The 19,828-nt window shown below is 38.2% G+C and overlaps 4 protein-coding genes and 1 non-coding gene across 9 annotated transcripts; 1 reads left to right on the top strand and 4 right to left on the bottom strand.

The window, feature by feature from the left end:
• Positions 1–72: 72 nt before the first annotated feature.
• BON3 (Calcium-dependent phospholipid-binding Copine family protein) lies at positions 73–6,253 on the bottom strand. The gene is made up of 16 exons (XM_021961801.2): positions 5,971–6,253; positions 4,330–4,377; positions 3,886–4,034; positions 3,708–3,756; positions 3,555–3,611; positions 2,668–2,847; positions 2,432–2,566; positions 2,257–2,318; positions 2,030–2,126; positions 1,838–1,952; positions 1,662–1,738; positions 1,143–1,280; positions 860–1,024; positions 650–763; positions 462–558; positions 73–321 (listed from the first exon to the last, which is right to left on the bottom strand). Exons 1-16 carry the CDS (start codon positions 6,106–6,108, stop codon positions 200–202), a joined length of 1,743 nt encoding a protein of 580 aa, XP_021817493.1. The 5' UTR covers positions 6,109–6,253; the 3' UTR covers positions 73–199.
• A 642-nt stretch (positions 6,254–6,895) lies between these two features.
• LOC110759699 (uncharacterized) lies at positions 6,896–12,418 on the bottom strand. Of its 4 annotated transcripts, none has more exons than XM_021961796.2 (6): positions 12,102–12,418; positions 11,988–12,020; positions 8,781–9,754; positions 8,582–8,698; positions 7,539–8,478; positions 6,896–7,168 (listed from the first exon to the last, which is right to left on the bottom strand). In XM_021961796.2, exons 3-6 carry the CDS (start codon positions 9,711–9,713, stop codon positions 7,131–7,133), a joined length of 2,028 nt encoding a protein of 675 aa, XP_021817488.2. In that variant the 5' UTR covers positions 9,714–9,754; positions 11,988–12,020; positions 12,102–12,418; the 3' UTR covers positions 6,896–7,130. The 4 variants fall into 4 exon arrangements, with proteins under 4 accessions (XP_021817488.2, XP_021817492.2, XP_021817490.2 ...); XM_021961800.2 differs by having other exon boundaries at positions 8,781–9,682; positions 12,102–12,416; XM_021961798.2 differs by having other exon boundaries at positions 8,781–9,604; positions 12,102–12,416.
• A 271-nt stretch (positions 12,419–12,689) lies between these two features.
• LOC110759640 (Ribosomal L18p/L5e family protein) lies at positions 12,690–14,132 on the bottom strand. The gene is made up of 3 exons (XM_021961723.2): positions 13,941–14,132; positions 13,451–13,629; positions 12,690–13,251 (listed from the first exon to the last, which is right to left on the bottom strand). Exons 2-3 carry the CDS (start codon positions 13,559–13,561, stop codon positions 12,799–12,801), a joined length of 564 nt encoding a protein of 187 aa, XP_021817415.1. The 5' UTR covers positions 13,562–13,629; positions 13,941–14,132; the 3' UTR covers positions 12,690–12,798.
• Positions 14,133–14,214: 82 nt separating this feature from the next.
• TRNAP-UGG (transfer RNA proline (anticodon UGG)) lies at positions 14,215–14,286 on the top strand. The gene has a single exon. It is a non-coding gene; the product is annotated as a tRNA-Pro (tRNA).
• A 183-nt stretch (positions 14,287–14,469) lies between these two features.
• Positions 14,470–19,668, bottom strand: LOC110759621 (uncharacterized). Of its 2 annotated transcripts, none has more exons than XM_021961705.2 (3): positions 18,762–19,668; positions 18,156–18,282; positions 14,470–18,072 (listed from the first exon to the last, which is right to left on the bottom strand). In XM_021961705.2, the coding sequence occupies exon 3, from the start codon at positions 17,945–17,947 to the stop codon at positions 14,594–14,596; it is 3,354 nt and encodes a 1,117-aa protein (XP_021817397.1). In that variant the 5' UTR covers positions 17,948–18,072; positions 18,156–18,282; positions 18,762–19,668; the 3' UTR covers positions 14,470–14,593. The 2 variants fall into 2 exon arrangements, with proteins under 2 accessions (XP_021817397.1, XP_021817398.1); XM_021961706.2 differs by having other exon boundaries at positions 18,156–18,267.
• Between the last annotated feature and the right edge of the window lie 160 nt (positions 19,669–19,828).

Below are 19,828 nucleotides of genomic sequence, written 5' to 3'. Positions count from 1 at the left end.
GGGACTGTATAGTAATACGATTTTAAAATAGCACTGATAAAGCACTATGAAATTAAAAAACAAAAAGCACTTTAAAATTAATCCTTAGTAATAATGAACAGATTCTTGAGATTGAACTAGTGCTTCTGCTTCTTGTCCTAGTGGAAACCATAAGCATCAACTAATTAATCACTACTTGCTAATCCAAAGAAGAAAGGACCTATGATGTAGATGGTTGGCCTGCATGGAAGGTGAGTGGCTTCATGTCCATGGAACGCATGTAACTTAAAAACTGGCCAGGCAGCTCTTCCAAAAGACCTTGAACAACAGAAATCTGCCCACCTGTTACATTAATCCCAATTAATTTACCAGCTTAAAAGCAAAGAGAGGACTCCAAAAGAAAGAAATTACCATCACCATCTAAAGTTAATATGAATGTGTTTAGACAGAAAAAAAAAAATATGGAGGTAATGGGTACTTACTATGCACTTCTCTCATCGCAACAAACTGTACAATGTCTCGTGTAGCTATACGACCTGTAGAACTCTCTAATCGTGGTCCACTGTCAGCATCGAGGATCTGCCGGATACAAAATTCAAACCACAAGTTCATGAGATGTAGAAATCAAATTCCAGTAGGAGAAAATCCAAAATGTAAACAAAAGCATTACCTCCATTTGTTTGAAGTCTGCATTGCCCACTCCAACTATTAGGACTGATAGGGGAAGATTAGATGCTCTCACCAAAGCATCTTTTGTTTCTTGAAGGTCCGTTAGGATTCCATCCTAGAAAAAAAAAACATAGCATTTTATATTATTGCTAAAACAAAGATTTCAACCCAAGAGACAAAAAAATGCAAATAAAATTCATCCACCTCTTACCGTTATAATAAGCAAGACATAGTACTTGTTGTTGGAGGACGAGAGGGATCTGCTGGCAATTTCCGCAGCTTTGTTAACCACTAGGCCAAACAAAGTTGGTCCTGCCAGAGAAACGTTGTGTAGAGCAGTGGCATAAGCACCCATGATGCCTTCAACACCTTCAACCTATTAAATAAATCAAACAAGTTACTAACAAGGCTAAACAAAATAAAAGTTCAGATGTATTGAATGAGTTTGCCAACAAAGGTAAAGAAACATTGCAAAAATTTAACCACTCCTTTACCTCAAAGTCACTTGCACTCCCATTCAAGTTGAAGCAGTGCGACACAGTACCATTAGTTGTCCTACCCCCAAAGCCCCAAGCGGGAAAACGCTTATCATCATCATAGAACTGAATGACTTCCCCTACTTCTCTTATAGCCTGCAGATAGTATAATTGATTTATCAGACCGCATCTAATCATCTAATCAATCGATATGCTTTCTCTAACTATTGAACAGCAAGCCACCCATAGCAAAAGCCCAAGAATGACCTTAATTATATACATTGAGCACAAGTCTGCAGAAAGAATAAGATGGACAAGCTAGAACAACCATCTATTGTTTACTGTTATGAAAAAACTTGAAACTATTTGGATAACTTTTAACCAACGACTTTATCTTGTTGACCTACGGAAGAAGCCTACAAGGGTATTTTAAACAAGGGGTATACAAAATCATGTCTCATTTTATTAACAACATTATATTAGCCTATTAGTGTAACTAGTACCCCTATTTGAGCACTGCATCTAAAATGTACTCACCTGCTGGTAAGAATTCAACCGACCGTAAGGATCAATATAGTGCAAAGAATCAGGACTTCGAGGATCTCCATTTGAACCTGGATAAAATTCAATATTCAAAGCATACAAACATATCAGTGCCATATATATGTAAAGTGAAAACTGAATAACTTTTCTAAATATCAGACATTAGTTACCTGTAAAATCAACAGCGACCATGAAGTTAAGCTCATATCCACTAGAAATATAGTCAAGAAAGCTGAACTGTTCCTTCTCAAACAATTGATCCACAAACAGCTGGCCCTTCAAAACCTATGTTGGCATTTTATAAAGCAAAAGAGGGAATACATTGACATGAAGTACCAAGAAAGGGAATGCAAGATAAATACCTTTTCATGACCCTGACGAGAAGTTGGAAAGACAAAATTCACACCACTCCTTTCTTTGTATAGTTTTTCCAGGTCCGCCACAGACTTTTGAATTTTCCTGAAATAAGACCAATTACGAGGTAAATTCAAAAAACATTCTTCCTTTTTCCGGTCCAAGCACAAAGTAATGATATCATGCAAGAAGTAAGAACTAACAAAATAAAGGCTAGGCACCAATCAATGATTACCCAATAAGAACATGGTCGCCATTGCTGTTGAAATCAAAACACTCAAAGACTAATGGGGTATCCTGCAACAAATTGAGGTTCAGAAAGTTATAGATTTTTTCTACAGTATTTGTCAATTAGCAGACTTATATACTCTAATTTAACAGGTAACCCAGAAATAATTTCATAAGCTTACCTTGCTTCCAAATTGCTGCATACTCAGGCATACTGGCTTCCAAGTTGGATTTAAATTGTTATCCACAACTTCAGTCTTGCAAATTGGAATAGAACCTCCACTCTCAACAATTCGAGATATTCTTAAGAAAGGATCCTGAGGTAAAGAAATGGAAAAGAAATATAAGGATCAGACTAAAACAGAAATCTGTATCCACAAGTAAAAAGAGCTCAAGAAGCTGCTTTGAAAACACATACACTTTTAGAAAAGAGATCTTTGTTTTCCAAGTGGGAACATCGAAATTTTATCTCCACAGCACTCCTAGAAGCAATAGTTTCCTCGGCCCGGACTGTGAGTGTTCCAAACTTTCTCATACCTCCATGCCAATTTTTGTTCATGAGATTTAAGGTTAAACTCCGAGTTTGTTTAGTCACGATCTGCCACCAGAAAAGAGAACAAGTACCACAAAAACACAGCTTTAGGTGAGAGTTTAGCAAATGATGACTAAAAATCTATGAGATATCTGAGTCACTGATTTCAATATATTTCCATTGGCAAACATCTTTGTATACAGTAAGTAAAGGAAAATAGTACAAGCTATATCCATATCTTTCTTTAGTTGCACCAATGGTGAGCAGTGCAATAACTATAACATTGAAAATTAAACTGGAAAAAAACAAAGGGAGATTCACTATTATACCCAATATAGGGGCCCAAATTATAAAAATACCCTATATGAAATGGACTTTAGAAACACACCCAAAACTCATTTACAACATAACAAAAAGGCTTTTAACTTCTTATAAATTGAAAAATTGCCATCGATTTCTTAAAACAAGCCCAACCCCAAAACCTCATAAACAAACCCAAAAAACTCAATAGGGCATCAAAGTAATTTAATAATCAAAATTAAATTAAATAAAGCCAGCTGTTATTTTTTGAGTTTTTTTTGGGTTTGTTTATAGAAATTAAATGGTGTAGGGTTTATTTATATTTTTTATGCTAAGATTGGGTATATGACTAAATATCTCTAAAACAAAACACATAACCTGAAGTGTTAACTAAACAACTCTATACACACACTGCATTAGCTCAATGAAAGTAACCTAGTTTTATTGAGCTGTACTGATTTCAAGGGAATTACCTCCGAAAGACCACAACTGCCTTCCCCAAGAAATTCTTGATCCCTCAAATTCAGTGTCTGCGAGGTAATACAATGAGAAGGCTAAAATAAGATTTCTAATAGGCTCTTATGCCAATCAAATGCTAAAAATTGAAAGAAGAAGTCATGTCATACCTTTACAGGTACATTGTGATATTTTGTATCAACATCATACACATGGAATCTTAGGGGACAACACAACAAAGAAAAAATGCAAACGTGAGAGAAGTAGCATTGTCAAAACAGATCTTGCGAGATAAAATACAAGACATCTTCAGAAACATAGGTGCTCGGAAAAATATGAGAAACTTACATCAATGGCTGCACCATCTCGAACTGATATGCAATTGAAACTTTCTCAATCCATACAGGGTTCAAACTATTCAGTATTACTTCAGTTCTCCCTAATTCCTCTAGCTTACCATCGCTTTTTTTGGCATAGACAACCACCATGGGATCACTCTGAAATATGATTAAACAAGTTAATAACTATTTCAGGATAAACTATATTAAGATAAGTCCCCATGATGACACAGTAAGTCTTTAGCCTCGATTTTAAACAGTAGTGGTCATATGACATTGCTATAATATCTTCTTCTTCTTTTTTGGGTCAAGCATTGTTACAATATCTTAGTTACTATGGTAAACAGGTATAAAGACATGGCAGAGTAAAAAATGCTGATAACACTTAGCTAATGTTTTAATTACTATGATATTAAAAGTAAGGTGACATGGATATATATATATATTAACATACCTTTGAAGTGACGTCAAGATCAAGTAAGTTAGATGCGGACATGGTTAACTGCAGCACAAAAGGGAAATACATGATTACATACACTCTAAAGAATGAAACAAAAGGTCTAATAATGGTATAGAAAAATAAAACAAAGAAAACGAAGACAACTAAAACAAGGGAACCATCCAGGCATTTGGAAAAGCCCATGGTGATTATATGGAACACAAACACCATAGTTAACGCATCCAAGAAATGGGAAATAAATAAAGTATCAAACTAGCCATAATCTCTAGGCACTTTCATTTTGGAATTATACCAGACATGACAGTAAATAATATTCATGGATATTATGCCTCATTATTGGGAACAAAAATGCTGCTCTCGACAGTTTTTTTTTTTTTTTGGGTACTTCAATTTAACAGTTATTTAATTAACACGTCCAGCTTGATGGCTCGTGGCATTTCAAGTTTGAAAGTATATATAAACACATTGAGCAGAGCCTGTCATTGAAAACGAAGTGTTTGATGTAACTTTGAGAAAGAAAAAGACGGAGAGAGAAAAGGATAAAGGGTTATGTCCACATCTAAATGATATCTTTAAGTCCAACATCCATTGCAACTCTTGTAACTACGGACCACATTGTCACACATTTAAGTGACAAACATTATTTTGAGATTTTGTCCTATGCATGCTCCCAAGTCAAATTTGCTCTGTAGTGAGAGAGTATATTGTAGGCATTTTTACAATTCAGCCAAAAGGAGGTGTGGCTCAATCAATCAGCATGCAGCCTCACGTAAGTTAACACACCAATCATTTGAGAATGTTTGTTTTCTCGAAGGCAACTGTAGCCAGGCATAGTATTTTTCATGTTGGCCCAGCATTTTAAATGCATTGTCAACAATACAGACTTGTTCATTTTGTTCATATAAAAACCAGCGGCTCTTGGCCTAAGTTGATATTGAAGATGTATTCACAACGTGCCATCTGCCCTGTACTTCACAATGAAATGAATGAAGATTCATCATAAAGAATATATTAGTCAAAGCTCTTGGTCCTTAGACTTTTCCACTTTCTGGAAGGATAAGAAAGCAAGCTTTTGATGAAAATATTATTTCAAAGTTGAAACAGGTTAAATTAAACCAGAGACGCATGGCAAAGCTACCAAGTAAAATATTATTTCAAAGTTGAAAATAACAGGTTAAATTAAACCAGAGACGCATGGCAAAGCTACCAAGTAAAATATTATTTCAACTAAGTTGAAAAGAACAGGTTAAATTAAACCAGAGACGCATGGCAAAGCTACCAAATTTTCTGAAAACAAAAGATTTTCAAAATACAACAAGAACAAAAATGAATTGTCTAAATTGTAGGGTATAAAAATAAGAATCTTTCAAGGTTTATAATATATATATATATATAAACAAATGATAGAATCTAATAGGCACATGGTCATATGTATATATAAAAAAACACATTCACTCAATCTCAATGTAATGACAACAACAAAACTCAACGTAGGTATAAATCTTTTATGAGAACTAAAAAATTGGGACAGAAACAAATGAAAAACAAAGGGCTAACTTTCAGAAAATAGTGCACATTGCAACTTGCAAGAGGGAGGAGGGAGGAGGGAAGAGGGAGGAGGGAGGGAGGGAGTACCTCGAGTTGAGAAAATAGTGGGAAAGCACCATGGGACCTGTAAAAGAACTCAACGGCGTCGTTGTGAACTGTGGGCCCGGCCTGGGCCCCGCCTACGGCCTCCTTCCCTCCTCTCACATCTGAAAAGCAACCTCCCATCTCTGTCTCTTTCTCTGTCTCTATTCTCGACAAGACAAATCTTAAAACCCTCTGATTTCTCTCTCCAAATTCCAAAACCCTAGCTAATATCTCTTTCTCTCTCAGCAGAAATTCTAAATATTTAATCCCTTAATATCTCAGGCAATGCGTGTTATATGATTGTGTTTGCTCTGTAATAGCGAGCGTATGTATATTATATAGCAGTGAAATGGGTGTTCTTTCGCAGAAAATTCTTCCCCTATATATCCGAAAATGGAAATATCCAGCATTTACGTTTTCATTTAAAATACATATTAGTAGTTATTACACCCAAAAATACATATAAAAAGAAGCAAAAAACCAACGGGTTTAACTCAATGTGAAATGGGGGTTTTGATTTGCAGATGAGAGGAGGAAAAAACCAAAGTTGGGTGGTAACTTGGTACACGAAGTAAAAGAAAACAATGTCTTTTTTTTGGTCAGAATGTATTTTGGATCCCTTATATCCCAAATATATTCAACCAAGACTTTGTCGCTGCTTATCTTATGTAAGAGATGCAACTTCAACATGTTAGAATTAGTGGACCGGAGAAAATAAAAAAATGCAAAGAAAAGTAGGCAGAAACTTCAGGTTAATTGTGTTGTGAATACTTGGTATATGCCTACGCGCATGATACAAATTTAAATTACATGAAGCTCGTGTAATGTGTACGGAATGTGGACTAGTCGGAGACCAATCGTGTTTTTGACAGGTGATTATCCGAAACTCGTTAATTTTGCCTAAGAATTAATCATGATAAAGCCAGTCAACATGAAGAATGGATAAGATTTGTGATGAATTTGCAAGGGAAGTTTCAAGTACATTTCGACAACATATGAGTACTACTTCCCCAGAGAAACTTCAATGCACGCGGTGGTCAAGTCAATTACAACCTCTTTGTCTTGGTCTTGAACCAAATTAGCTCAATAATTGAGAATGCGTGAAATATTGGCCCAATATTTGATTTTCTTGCGCTCAACTCAGGTCTATGCCTAAGAATTTTTTATCCACAACCCACTTCTCCTTCTGCGCGCATCAGGCCTATCAAATATGCATTTGTCAAACACAAGCAGAGCTAGTCTCAAAAAAATAAAAGAGCAAGAGCAAGAGCAAGAGAGCTATGAATTATATGCAAAAGCTAAATCCAATGCTACCCTTTTATTATCATTACTCTTTAAACTTGCCAAGGCAAAATAAATAAGTTCCAATATTTATACTGCCAACTTCGGCTGCACCATTTAACAAATTCAACTAACAAGTTAAAAGTATTTGTCCCTTCTTTGGGTCTGAAAGTTCAAATACTTGTCACATGCAGTTTTTTTCCCTATTCTTAAAAAAAAAAACCTAGAAAATAAATGCCCACATACCGGGGGATGCAAGGGCGCCATTTAGCGGTAGGAGTATGACGGACCTGCAAAAGCATAACGAGATGAAACTGGCGCAGGCAATGCATCAGCCTTGGTTGCCTGGTAGTTTTCTGTCCGGTTATAACCAGATGCAGCATCAGCAGCAGCAGCATGCATCGAATATAGTCTCTCTCCACGATCAGTTTCTCTCCTTAGCACAGGATCAGTCTCAATCAGGTAGTTCTCTCTCCTCCCACCAAAAGCATGTGTTGAGTATAATCTCTCCATACGATCAGTTTCTCTCCTCGGAGGATCAGTTTCAATTAGATGATTCTCTCTCCTCCCAACAACAGAAAAAGATCCCAACGGAACTTCCTCTCTCCTCTGGGGTGCCAAATATGGGTCCAATGATGAAGAACCATAATAGGAGTAGCCGTAATATGGATCCCTTGCATACACATCTACAGCAGTAGCAGATGTTGCAGGTGGCAACTCATGTCTAGCACCGCGAGTATAAGCTGGGTAATCTCTATCATTCAAGTAGAGAGGATCGGAATGAACATTTTCTCGATGTGCAGGGACAGCCTCCCGGTAAATGAGGTTTGGCTGTCTTGCAAGATGCTTTCTTTCATACTCTCTATGGCGAGCTTCCGGAGCTGGAGGAACAATACGAGGAGACACGTTTCTTCTCTCTCCCCGAAGACCATAAGCTCGATATTCCTTTTCAGTAAGGTATAAATCATGAGAAGTTTCCTCTCTCCTTACAGATGCCACATCTCGGTATTTAACACGCTGGTCCCTTTCATGAGCTAACACTGGATAACTCCTAGCATCACCATTGGCATAAGGATCTCTAGCATGTGCATCCCTGTGGGCATGTGGTAGCGATTCCCTTGCTCCTTCATGAACTCCCCGATCCCGAACTTTAGCCTGGACTGGGGAACGGGTGGGTAGAGCGGTTGAATGGACTTGAGCTGGTCGGAAAAGTGCTGTGAGCTTCCTGACCTGAAAGGAAAATATTGGATATTATTACTTCAGCATATGCAAAGAAACAATGATCGCTCACTCCAGGAAAACTTAATAAAAGGCAGGGGGCACATTATCTCACTTGTCGAACTGTAAGTTCTGTTTTGAACTTCTTTTTCTCATTATAGTTTTCTTGTATTGCCTTCTTGAAAACACTCTCAGGTAGAGGAAGACAATCTTTCTCCACGTTGAACCGCACCTGAAATTTTCAAGTCATCAGCATACATGTCTGGTTAACTAAACAAAGTAAACAAGGAGAGAGAGATCTAAGAAAATGTGACCTGAGCAGGGAAGGATCCGCCAAATGCTTTTGGCTCGAGTTTTAGGCCACCTGAAGAGGATGCTTTGTAAACCCCATACAAAAGCTTAAGATCAAAATCAAAGAGAAAAAGCTTCAACCCTGGTTTGATACCCAACACAAGGTCTTTTTTACCCATTGAAACACCCATGATACGGTAATGGAAGCAGTCTGGCTTTGTCTTTCCACTGCACATGAAGATCAAACCACCAAGCTTTTCCCTCTTTTCATCATGTTTTTCGCTGTTCCTTTGACTCTTCACACTCTTGTCTGACCCACGTCGTTTTTCTGTACTCCTCTGTTTTTGTCGGCTCTTTTCGGATTCGTTAATCTTTCCTGGATTCTTTTGAGCCTGATGGCTCTTCTCGGCATGCTCTTCAGTCATGATATTCTCTTGTTTCTCTCTTTTTGAATTCATCTTCTTGGCATCTTCTTCTCTTTTGTTGCTACTCTCGTTGTTACCCCTATTCCGCCCTCGTTTCCTCCCATTAACCTGTGAGCTAGTTGTACCTTTGCTCGTTTTCAAGCTGTTATGAATGGGAGTTTTCTTCGCTATTTTAGCTTTGCCCTTCAATGATCTTGGGGTTTTCTTTCCAGAGTTGGATGCTTCTGCAGGAGAGGCAATTTTCTTTTCAGATACATCAGGTTTATTAGACACTTCTGCAGGAGAAGACATTTTCATTTTAGCTGACTCAGGTCCACTGAACACTTCAGCAGAAGAGGTCTTCAGTTCAGATGAGTCTGGTTTTTTGGATGCTTCTGCTGGAGAGGGGATTTGTTCAGATGACTCCGGTTTGTTGGACGCTTCTGCAGGGGAAGGGATTTGCTCAGATGACTCTGAATTATTCAACACTACTGCAGGACTATTTATCTCCTTCCTGTTATCTGTTTCCATATAGTTATCATCTAGTTCCATAATATATGCTATACAATCAGGATCTCAAAGCCAAATGTATCCTGAAAACAATTTGGTAATGTAGTGATTTATTTTGTTTTCTATTAAAAAGAGAAGGATGCAGGAACAACATAAGCAGGAAAGGAATCAATTGACATGAGAAAGAAAAGGAAAAGAAATGAATGTAAAAGCACCTTCCATACTTCACTCTGTTCTGGCAATACATAAAAACTTAAAACAGCATTGAAATTATTTCTTTTAAAGGCAATACAGTAAATCCATGGAGACATTTTAGCTAAGTGGAAAGGTATCAGTTTCAATCCAAGAATCACTAAAATTTAAATCCCCTTTTTAATATTTTAGTACACAATACAGAAGAGGTTTCTACCTTCATGCCCTTGTCTTCTTTTCAATTAGTTTCAATACTGAAAAAACACTAACCGTAGAAGCACAAATCCTAGAAGTAAAAATGATGGATGGTCCTTTATGTTCCAAGTATGACAGGTAGTTTGTACACATTAGCTTTGCATATAAAGATAAGACCCCTTCCGCTGTATATCCCTAAAGGAAAAAAAACTAAAAACAAAAACAACACTGCAACTGTTTGTACACAATTTTTTCTATATAGTTGAAAGGCATGAAGCTATCAAACTAACAGAGAAATACCTCTGTGTGTACGCACGAGCCTGTGTGCATGTATGCTTATATACACATGAATATATATTGCACTGGGCATGAGGTATACGTGCATGAATCCATATGTGTGTATATGAAGTCATGTATATGGAAAGAACAATAACTTCAACACCTTTAGGTCGATGTTGTCCTATCCCCCATTTTTTTTCAACGAGTACACCTCCAGTGTGAAAACTATAAATTTGTTGTAGTTTCACAAAAAATATGAGAAACACAGATCTGACTCCATGAAACCCTTCCAATCTACAAATTTCCCTTCCCTCTCCTGCACTAAGCCGTCAAAATACAGTTTATTCATTCTACATTGTCCTTTACACTCAAAGGCTCAATCGTTTGAAAATTATGAAGCTTAAGTACACCCCTGTAGATCTATCTCTGCAGATAATTATCCTGCTTTTTCAATATGGATACTTACCAGGGTCTATTTATGATTTCAATACCTACATCTAAGGAGCATTCTTTGTTACAGTTGATCTACTCAAATAAACCACAATGAATGACTAGTAAAAATCACGAAAAAGGCTTGACTATTGACTGTTTTACCATTCTTGTCGACCGGCCAGAAACATGCTACACGTGCAAATTTGTTACATGATAATAATATCACTACTTTATTCTAAGGAACAAATGATTAATTAAAATCATGACAAATATTTGACTATTGAATTTTTTGCCACACTTGCCAGCTTGGCAGAATCATGTCAACTGCTACACATGCACTTTTGGTACATCTGACAGCATCAAGACCAACAAATCTTATTTGCACACTTTCATTTCCTGTTCTCTCCTAGTACCCTTGTTACTTAGATTTATGTTAGTTCCTATGGTAACTCCTCTGGGGCTTAAAATAACCGTTGAAAATCTAAGGGACACCATTATGTCCCATAGAAAATGCCAAAAGAGAAGTGAGCGTGTATTCGTTGGTTATTACCGGTAATTACGTTATCTCCCGCCATAACTACTCTTAGCATAAAATTAAGATTAAAATCACATCCGGTAATTACATAACCAGATATTCTCATACTGTGAGGGCAATGCCAAATCAATCAATCAAGCCCCACATACCCAAATGTGGTGATGAAAGATATGAACAGAAAGAATAAAGCCCAGATGCATATTTTCATCCACAACAATAAAAACAAAGAAAAGAAAAGAAAGGCTCACCAGAAAAGAAAAAAGAAAAAAGAAAAATCTAGATTTCTACTGTTCTCTCAAGTGAAGCCAATCATTTGTTCAAACCCAGTTTCTATCATGCAAGTAATTTGCAAAATAAATAAATAATAAACCTGTTAGACAGACACATCGAGATGAAAAATTGAACTAACTTTAAAACCGACCCAGACTCGAGCAAACAATCAAGCTTAAATTCTGTACAGACAATTCAACAACCCTCTATTTGGCTGCCCAGAAAAGAAAGAGAAGCATAAAATTCAGATCCCAAATCATTCTTAGTCAGCAGAATTATATGATTGAGGTTCAACTTATTAGCCACAAAACTGAAAGAATTAATTCAAGCGGAAAATTTTCATATTCTGAGCTTGCAAACATATCAATGCCAAACAACGCCACTACAAATTTAATATCTTTACGATTCCGTACCTTCCCACAACGACCAAACAGAAGCCACAGAATCTGAAAACAAAAACCATAAATAAAATTCAAATAAGTGAAAAAGCTGTAATGGTTTGCGAGAGAGAGAGAGGGGGAGACTACCTTTGTTGCTTCAAGAGAATCAGAGACTGAGAGACTCCGACGAACGTTACACAGGGGAGAATATCAGGAACAGAAAGAAAGATAATAAAATCAAAGAACGATTTGTTCTTTCTCTGTGTCTGGAATTTTCCAATGACCGAAGTAGCCTCCTTTTATACCCGCTAATTTCCTTGGGCACTTTTTTCTTTTAAGGGCATCGAAAGAAAACAACCATATTTCCCCTCCTTAAACAAAAACAATAATAATCAAAATCTAGGTGGAAAACAGGTTTGTGTTTTCCAAAATCTAGAGTGCTCTTGCAAATAAAATCAAAAAAGTTTGTGCATACGTTGGTCGATGTTACTTATACTGGCATGTACGAGGTGCTTTAAAGACCTAGTTCCGATAATGCTTATGTTGGTCCACGATATGAAGTGCTTGAATGGACTTTGAATTACTCAGTCTTAGTTCATATGGACGTAGTCTTTTGAATCCGAAATTATTATCAGTAGATTTTTATCTGAAATTATTTCGAATCCAAAAATTTTCTTCCAAAAATTTCAACAGAGAGCAGAGAAAGCAGAGAAAGCTCATCTGCCTTTAGCTAACTATCAGAAATTGGCAATGATACGCCTTTATAATCACAAATAAGAGTTCCATACAAAACCTCTCACAGCGTCCAAAGAAAATTAAATTCCAAGGAGAAAGAAAAACCAATTCAGTCAAGATAAACTTTAACATCAATCCCACTATCAATGAGGGATTGAACAACTGCCCTAATCTTCCCTTCAAACTTGTCCCTGTCCCTGGGAGTATAAGCAGCAGTGTAGACATCAGCTTCTCTTGCCCTATCGGCTAAGATTTGGCCGACGGCCAAACAGGCCGGTATATCACAGCGAGACTTGAGGACAGCTTTAATGTCTTTGGAGTTGGTACCGGCAACTGCAACCTGCTTGCAGGTCACCCGGTGGGTGATAGAGGCTGAAACAAACCGCTTTGAGATGAACACATCAAGTGTAAATGGTTCAATGTAGGCTATGGTGCGCTGTTTGAATGATACATGTTTTTGTGGATTTTTGGATATCTTCTCCTTCTGGTAAGTGTATGGCCGGCTATTGTTATCATCAAGGAAATCCTCTACCCCGAAAAAACTTCTCTGTGCACAATTGACCTATAAATTGCACAATTAGATGGCAGTTGGTTTCATCAAAAAGTTTCTAAAGGGAAAATTAGATGGCTAGCAAATCTTCATGGCATCATGCAAGCATAAAACGATGTTCAAACGTGCTTCCTCAACCCAAAACTCTGTGATGTCAAAATTCCAGAACATAAGAAATATGGGAACTGGGAAATTGGGATTTGAAGTTTACCTGTCCACTGTGGAAACCACTGGTGGACACGTACAGGCAAGGCAGAACTCTGTTTCCTCCATACACATGAACCCCTTTGTTCCACACCTTCCCAAAGACATGCTTCAACATTCTTATTTTCCTTTTTACTCGCACACAAGACACCTTGATGTAGAATGATCCTACTTCTGTTTAATAAGCTGAAAACAATACACAACCACAAAGAAAGAAACTTAGAACTCTGGATTCAGCAATGGCATGCCTTACTGTACAAATTTACCAACATGCAGAGATACAGTCCCTTCACTGAGGCATTACATCGAAAAGGTGTTAGGCAATGCATTAAAAGGAAGAACCCATTTATAGGAAACACGTAAGGACCATTATTGTGAGTACCTTCAAAGTTACACAGACTCCAATCGAAATGAGCATTTTATCGAACAAGTAAGGTGCACAGTGCACTATGCAAATGGCCAAATTTTAAACAAAACTATGCGAGGGAGAGAGAGACCTGGAGTGCGAGGGAGAGGAGCTCTCTTCAGCGTGTGGAGAGAAACGGCGTCGTACTGATAGGTCTTCAGCTAGGGAGTAATAATTTGTGGTGATAGCGACCACAAAGAAAAGAAGAAAAGAGAGAGGCACTGAACACAGAGCTCAGAACTGCCGCTAGTCGGCACACAACTGCTGGTTCCTTTGCCCATGTAGGGACTGGTAAGCCAGCGAGGACTCCAATATATGGTTCGTTTTCCTATAAATAAAGTTTACGAAGATTAGATAAACAAGTTGGGCATTTGGTCTAGTGGTATGATTCTCGCTTTGGGTGCGAGAGGTCCCGAGTTCGATTCTCGGAATGCCCCTCTGTAAAATGATCACCAATTTTTTCAATTAATGTAACATGCATATCAGAAAACCAATATTTGCAACCTCTTCTTTTTTTTGCCAGAAGTATTTGCAACCTCTTCTCAGCATTTTATTTGCACCAAGAAAAAGAAGAGAGAAAAAACTAATGCCCCTGACTCCGCATACAAACTGAATCTATATAACAGAAAGAAAAAGCAAATTGACATTAATTTCTAGTTCATTCCATTTTTCTCGTGCAGCATTGTAGCAAAAGTTCTCAGTTACATCAATGGTACACAAAGGATGCTACAATCTACTACATTTCTAATTTAAAATGGTCGTAATACCAGGAATTGATAACGGATCAAGCTCCCAATAGCCTGCAAGTCGACTGTCACTCTCCATGGTATGCTGAAAAGCTGGAATTTGGTGAGAGAATCTACCAATCTCCGCCCGTGGTATGTCAATCACACCAGTTTTCAATCTGTGGATTCTCGGAGCCCTATATACTGATTTATATCCATTAAGCTTTGCCAGAACCACAACCTTTGTGCTCTGGTCATTATCTTCCAGGACTTCTACTATCTCACATTCACCCTTCCCCAGGTTAGGATAGGCCAACTCAGGGTTGTGGTTCTTGTATAGTGCCCAAACTTCACCTTTCCTAGGGTTTATTTCAAAATTCTTCTTACCAACAGGTTTGGCTTTCAAACAATGAGAAAATGAGGTGCGCAGGAAGACCTTGGTTTGACCACGTTTGACTTTAAATGTCCCACAACAAACTGGTTCACTCACGCCTTCCGGTTCCAAGCAAGGTTCAAGCAGTGCCACATGCAATTGAAAATTTGGCTTAGACTCAATCCTCTTAATTTGAGCGTAAGTCTTAGGCATCCCACTCCTCTCACTATACAATGCCCATATTTGACCAAGCTGAAATTTCTCCTCAGATTTTTGCCCATCGAAGTCATAGAACTGAGTCTGCGATAATCTACAGGCAGGAGATGAAGATGGAGGGGTAACAGGGCTTTTCATGGAACTGACAGAAGGAAGATCCTTCACACTTGAATGCATTCTGTCATCTGACTGACTAGAAGTAGAGTTTATTTTGGACGGAGTGAAGTTGGGATGGCTTTCATCGTTGGTGGAATCTGGGGGCTTCATAGTTACATTTGCTCTGGTACTGTTCTTACTTAAATCCCTTGGTGATCTTCTAAGCCTGAAAGTCTCTCTATCAGAATCATTTTTCAGATGTTTCTTTGGTGTTTTGATAATTTCATCAGCCTGACATGCAGAAGCACTTCCTGTGGGTTGAGTAAGGTCACATCGAGTCGCTTCTAGTTTAACAGAACTAGCAGACTGGCTATTTGCCTTTCTTGGAGATCTATGCATTGAAGTCTCTCTTTCAGAATTCTCCTGTTTCTCAGCTGCGCATACTCTCCCAGAACCCATTACAGGTTTGCCTTCACTTTCTAGGAACTCACGGGGCAAACCATTAGGTTCAGTATTCATGGCTCTGTTATCCTTTTTTAAATCAATGAAATCATCAAGATTGGTGGGCAAAGAAGCAGGGTCAAACTCAAAGGATTCTTTCGGAACACCATCTCTTTCATCACCAGTCATCTTGAATGACGGAATTCGATGAGAAAATCTATATAGCTCATTACGTGGTACTTGAAACAAGATAACCCCATGCTGCTCACTTCGCTGAAACAGACTGACAAATCCTTTTACTTTGCCTAGATAAGCAACTCCAACACCATTATTTTCATCAAAATCTGACACGACTTCCACAAATTCAAATTTGTATGGTACATGCTTTTCAGGCTCAGAACTCCATCCAATATCCCAATCCTGGTACAGGGCCCAGGTTTCTCCCTTCCTAGGATATACCAAAAAAGAGCTTCTGCCACTGCCTTTTATGCAGTGCATCTGATGAGAAAACATAAGATGATCTGTAACTTCTTGAGTGTCACCAAGGGTGTACTTACCACAAGCAACTGGCAACTCCTTGTTACACCAAGCAATCTCACCTTGGTCATCTGGATTGGACTCCAGCCAGGTGAATCTCACCTTAAATCCAGGTGTGAATACCTTTTTGACACGAGCATAGAATCTTGGCATGCCATCTACTGGATCATATAGAGCCCATGTCTGATTAGCACTAAAAACATTTTCCAACATATCCTCGCCAAGCCCAAATTTATTAAATTCAGGATCAGGAACCTCAACGCTCGCTGGCATGGATGCGACATTTGAACTTGGTCCAGGACCAACATCAGCATTCGACTTACCATCATCATTATCTGGCATAGCTGCTTCCTTGACATTTTTCTCAAATTCACCAGGTTTGCTTCTTTTGCTGGGCGAACATTCTTCTAAAGGGGCAGTCATGTTTTCTTCTGCCCCATTCTTATGTCCACCCACAGAAGCAGTTGTAGCAGAATCAGTTGAGCCATCAGTCTTAGATACCCCACTGGACAATTGGCTGTCCCTCCACCTCTTGGGAGGACTCACAAAATCATCATCATCATTTAGATTTTCATTATAAGAAAGATTCTGCTTTTTCCTTGAAGATCTCCTACTGTGATTGGCTCCATTGGGTTCAGATAGCTTACTGACCTTCTCTTGAATAATAACATGTTCAGAATCAGATGTAGCTCTGTTTCCAGTCTTGCAGCTTTCATTGGATTCAAAAATAGAATTCCTTCCCCTTTTTTTGTTCTTATTTCTTGAAATTTCTGAATCCTTGGACTTCACTGGACCAGACTTGGACATTCCAGCCCCATGGCCAATATCTTTCTTTTCACTGTTAGAATCCATACTGACATCAGCAGAAAATCCCGTCTTTGACAATGGATTTGAGGATGCATTTCCATTTTGATATTTTGTGGAGGATGGGTTTCCAGTTCCACCATTACTTTGTGAGGCTACATTAGAAGTACCCTGACTTGGAGGCTCTTTTTGATTCGGAAATTGATTCCTGACAGATTCTGGATGCACCTGAAATTGAATACCCAAATCATGAGCAACAAAGGCTCTTCGGCATTTTTGACAGCGTAACAATCGGTTTGCAAAGTCTTGGTGGTATTGGTATTTTATCTTACAAAAAGGACAACATGTCCAGAATGTTTCTGGTTGCGCCTGTTGATGTTGATTCGTGCTAGTGTACTGTGACTGAGGACTATTCTGAATATTGCTTGCAGTATTGTTATGTTTCCTGACAAATAAGTTTCCATTTGACGGATGAGCTGATGGTTTTGATGCACCAGCTTTTGCTAGAGCTCTACACTTCATGTCATACATAGAGCGTTTCGCTTGGTCCGCCAGCACCCTGTTTGCTTCCCCGATCAGCTTAAAAGCAGCCTCCGCACCAGAAAACTTATTTTTATCAGGATGAAGGAACAGCGCAAGCTTCCTGTATTGTTTTTTGATGGTTGCATCATTATCAAATTTTTGAATCTGAAGAATTCCATACCAGTCCATTTCAGATCCACCTATTTTGTTTTCTGATGAACAGTGAACTTCACAGACTGTGAGTAACTTCTCAATGTTCTCAAGCTCAGGGAAGAGTCGTTGTGCCTTTTGTGCCATCTTCCTTGCTCCTGTAAAATCATTGCTTTGTATCTTTATCTCAGAAAGTTGCATTGCCCGGACTGCCTCCTCTTTGTTGCACTCCATGGATGATTTGGAATAAAAATTCGCCTAAGTTCTTTTACATGCAGGATATAAACCGAGACAAGAAAAAAAGGGAAATCTACCCCTGCCTGCCCACAGTCCAGTCATCCAAAATCTTCACTCCGCGCCTATACAAACCAAGCAACTTAAGTCAAACATGCCCACCAGCTATGTATTTATCTTATTAACATGAAACAACAAATTGACATACCATTCAGTAAGTGATATCAAAATGAGATGTCCTGTAAAAGTATGAAAGACAACAATCTGGCCTTTCCTGACCAAAAGGTTCAGAACTACCACCCAAACCAGAGATTCCAAACCTGCAGACAAAATATCTATTGAAAGAATCAGAACCAATCAACATTGTAACCGTACATATGTATAAATGACCAAAGTAATTCCAGATGTGAACATGAAATCAATCAGGCCCACCCTTTCCGGCAAGTATCTTAATCAAAACCATAAACTCATTATTTACTTAATCCTACAGTGATCTACTAAGTGCTACCCAATTCCATGCATTGATGTATGTCTTTCCTTCCTTGAACCATCTATCATTTTTCAAAATTCAGATAAGCTTATACTGCAGCCTGCTTTAAAATAAAAAACCAAACCAAAAGGACTTGACCACTGAATTTTCTTCTTCTTTCCTCCATCTTTCTTTTCAGCTACCAAACATACTCTTAGAAACAACCACATCCTTACAAATGCATAATAAAAACAACACAAATCCAAACATATATAAGTAAACATAAAATGTGAAGAACCACAAGTACTATCGCCTTAAAAAATACAGATCAAGTCAATGTCTTACCCCAAGTCCAGAGCTTGAGAACCAAACAGCCAAAATTAAGCTCAGAAATGACGAAAACGAACAAGCAGGGCGCTCGAGTAAATTTCTAGGGAACGAAGATCGAATATGTAATTACGCAAAGGTTTCAAAAACCCTAGAAATCTTGCTGACGAGAAAAAGCTCAGCGAGTGAGTGAGAGGTAGATATAACAACAGAAGAAGAAGAAGGCGAACTCAATCGTGATATTTGTATTGTTAGGGTTTCCGTTTTGAGAGAGAAATGGAAAAAGATGGGGGGAAGAGAGAGCGGGAAGCGAGAGTGAGCAAAAATATTTGGAGGCAGAGGGGAGAGAGAGAGGGGTGAGAAGGAGGAGAGTTGAGAGTTCCTGAGTTTCTATGAAATTCCAAATTTGGGTTTATTTCTCTTGAAATTTTATTCGCGGGCCGCTGAAGCCAATAATGCATCAATGCCCCCTTATGCTTCATTTTAAATTTTCAGAGGAAATGTCTAGAACTATGGTCAGGATCTCCAATAAGGACCGTTGGCTTAGATGACTTTGCCGGCATCTTCATTTTCCCCCTATATCACGCACGTGAGGTGCATATGCATTATAAAAGTTTTTTTTCTTAATTTTTTTTTAGGGAGTTTCACTAAAACACCCAAAATGGGGCTGAAATTATAAAAAAACCCAACACCCAAAACACTTTATAAACACACCCAAAACCCATCATTACACACACTCAAACCCCATTTATAAACACACCCAAAAAATATACAATTATTGATTTTGTGGTTGATTTTGGGTGTGTTTCTATGTTTAAATAGTGTGTGGGTTTTTTTATAAATACATGTCTAGGATTGAGTTTATTTATAATAATATATTTTTTTTATAGAAAACACGCAGGCCCAACTAAATCAAAATAAAACAGAACAAAACAATTCGGAGGAAGCCCCTGCTCCTAGAGGTGGGAAGGGTTCAACTTATGGCCTAAATTAGCTAAAGCATCAACAGTAAAGTTTGCTTCCCGAAAGACATGGTGGAAATAAATTTCTTCACAATAGGAGCTGAGCAGCCTTATGTCTTGAAT

The sequence above is a fragment of the Prunus avium genome, chromosome 6 (genome assembly GCF_965620075.1).
Source record: "Prunus avium chromosome 6, drPruAviu1.hap1.1, whole genome shotgun sequence".
NCBI lineage: Eukaryota > Viridiplantae > Streptophyta > Magnoliopsida > Rosales > Rosaceae > Prunus > Prunus avium.
The sequence above is the reverse complement of the archived record's forward strand: the minus strand, read 5'-3'. Positions and strand labels throughout refer to the sequence as shown.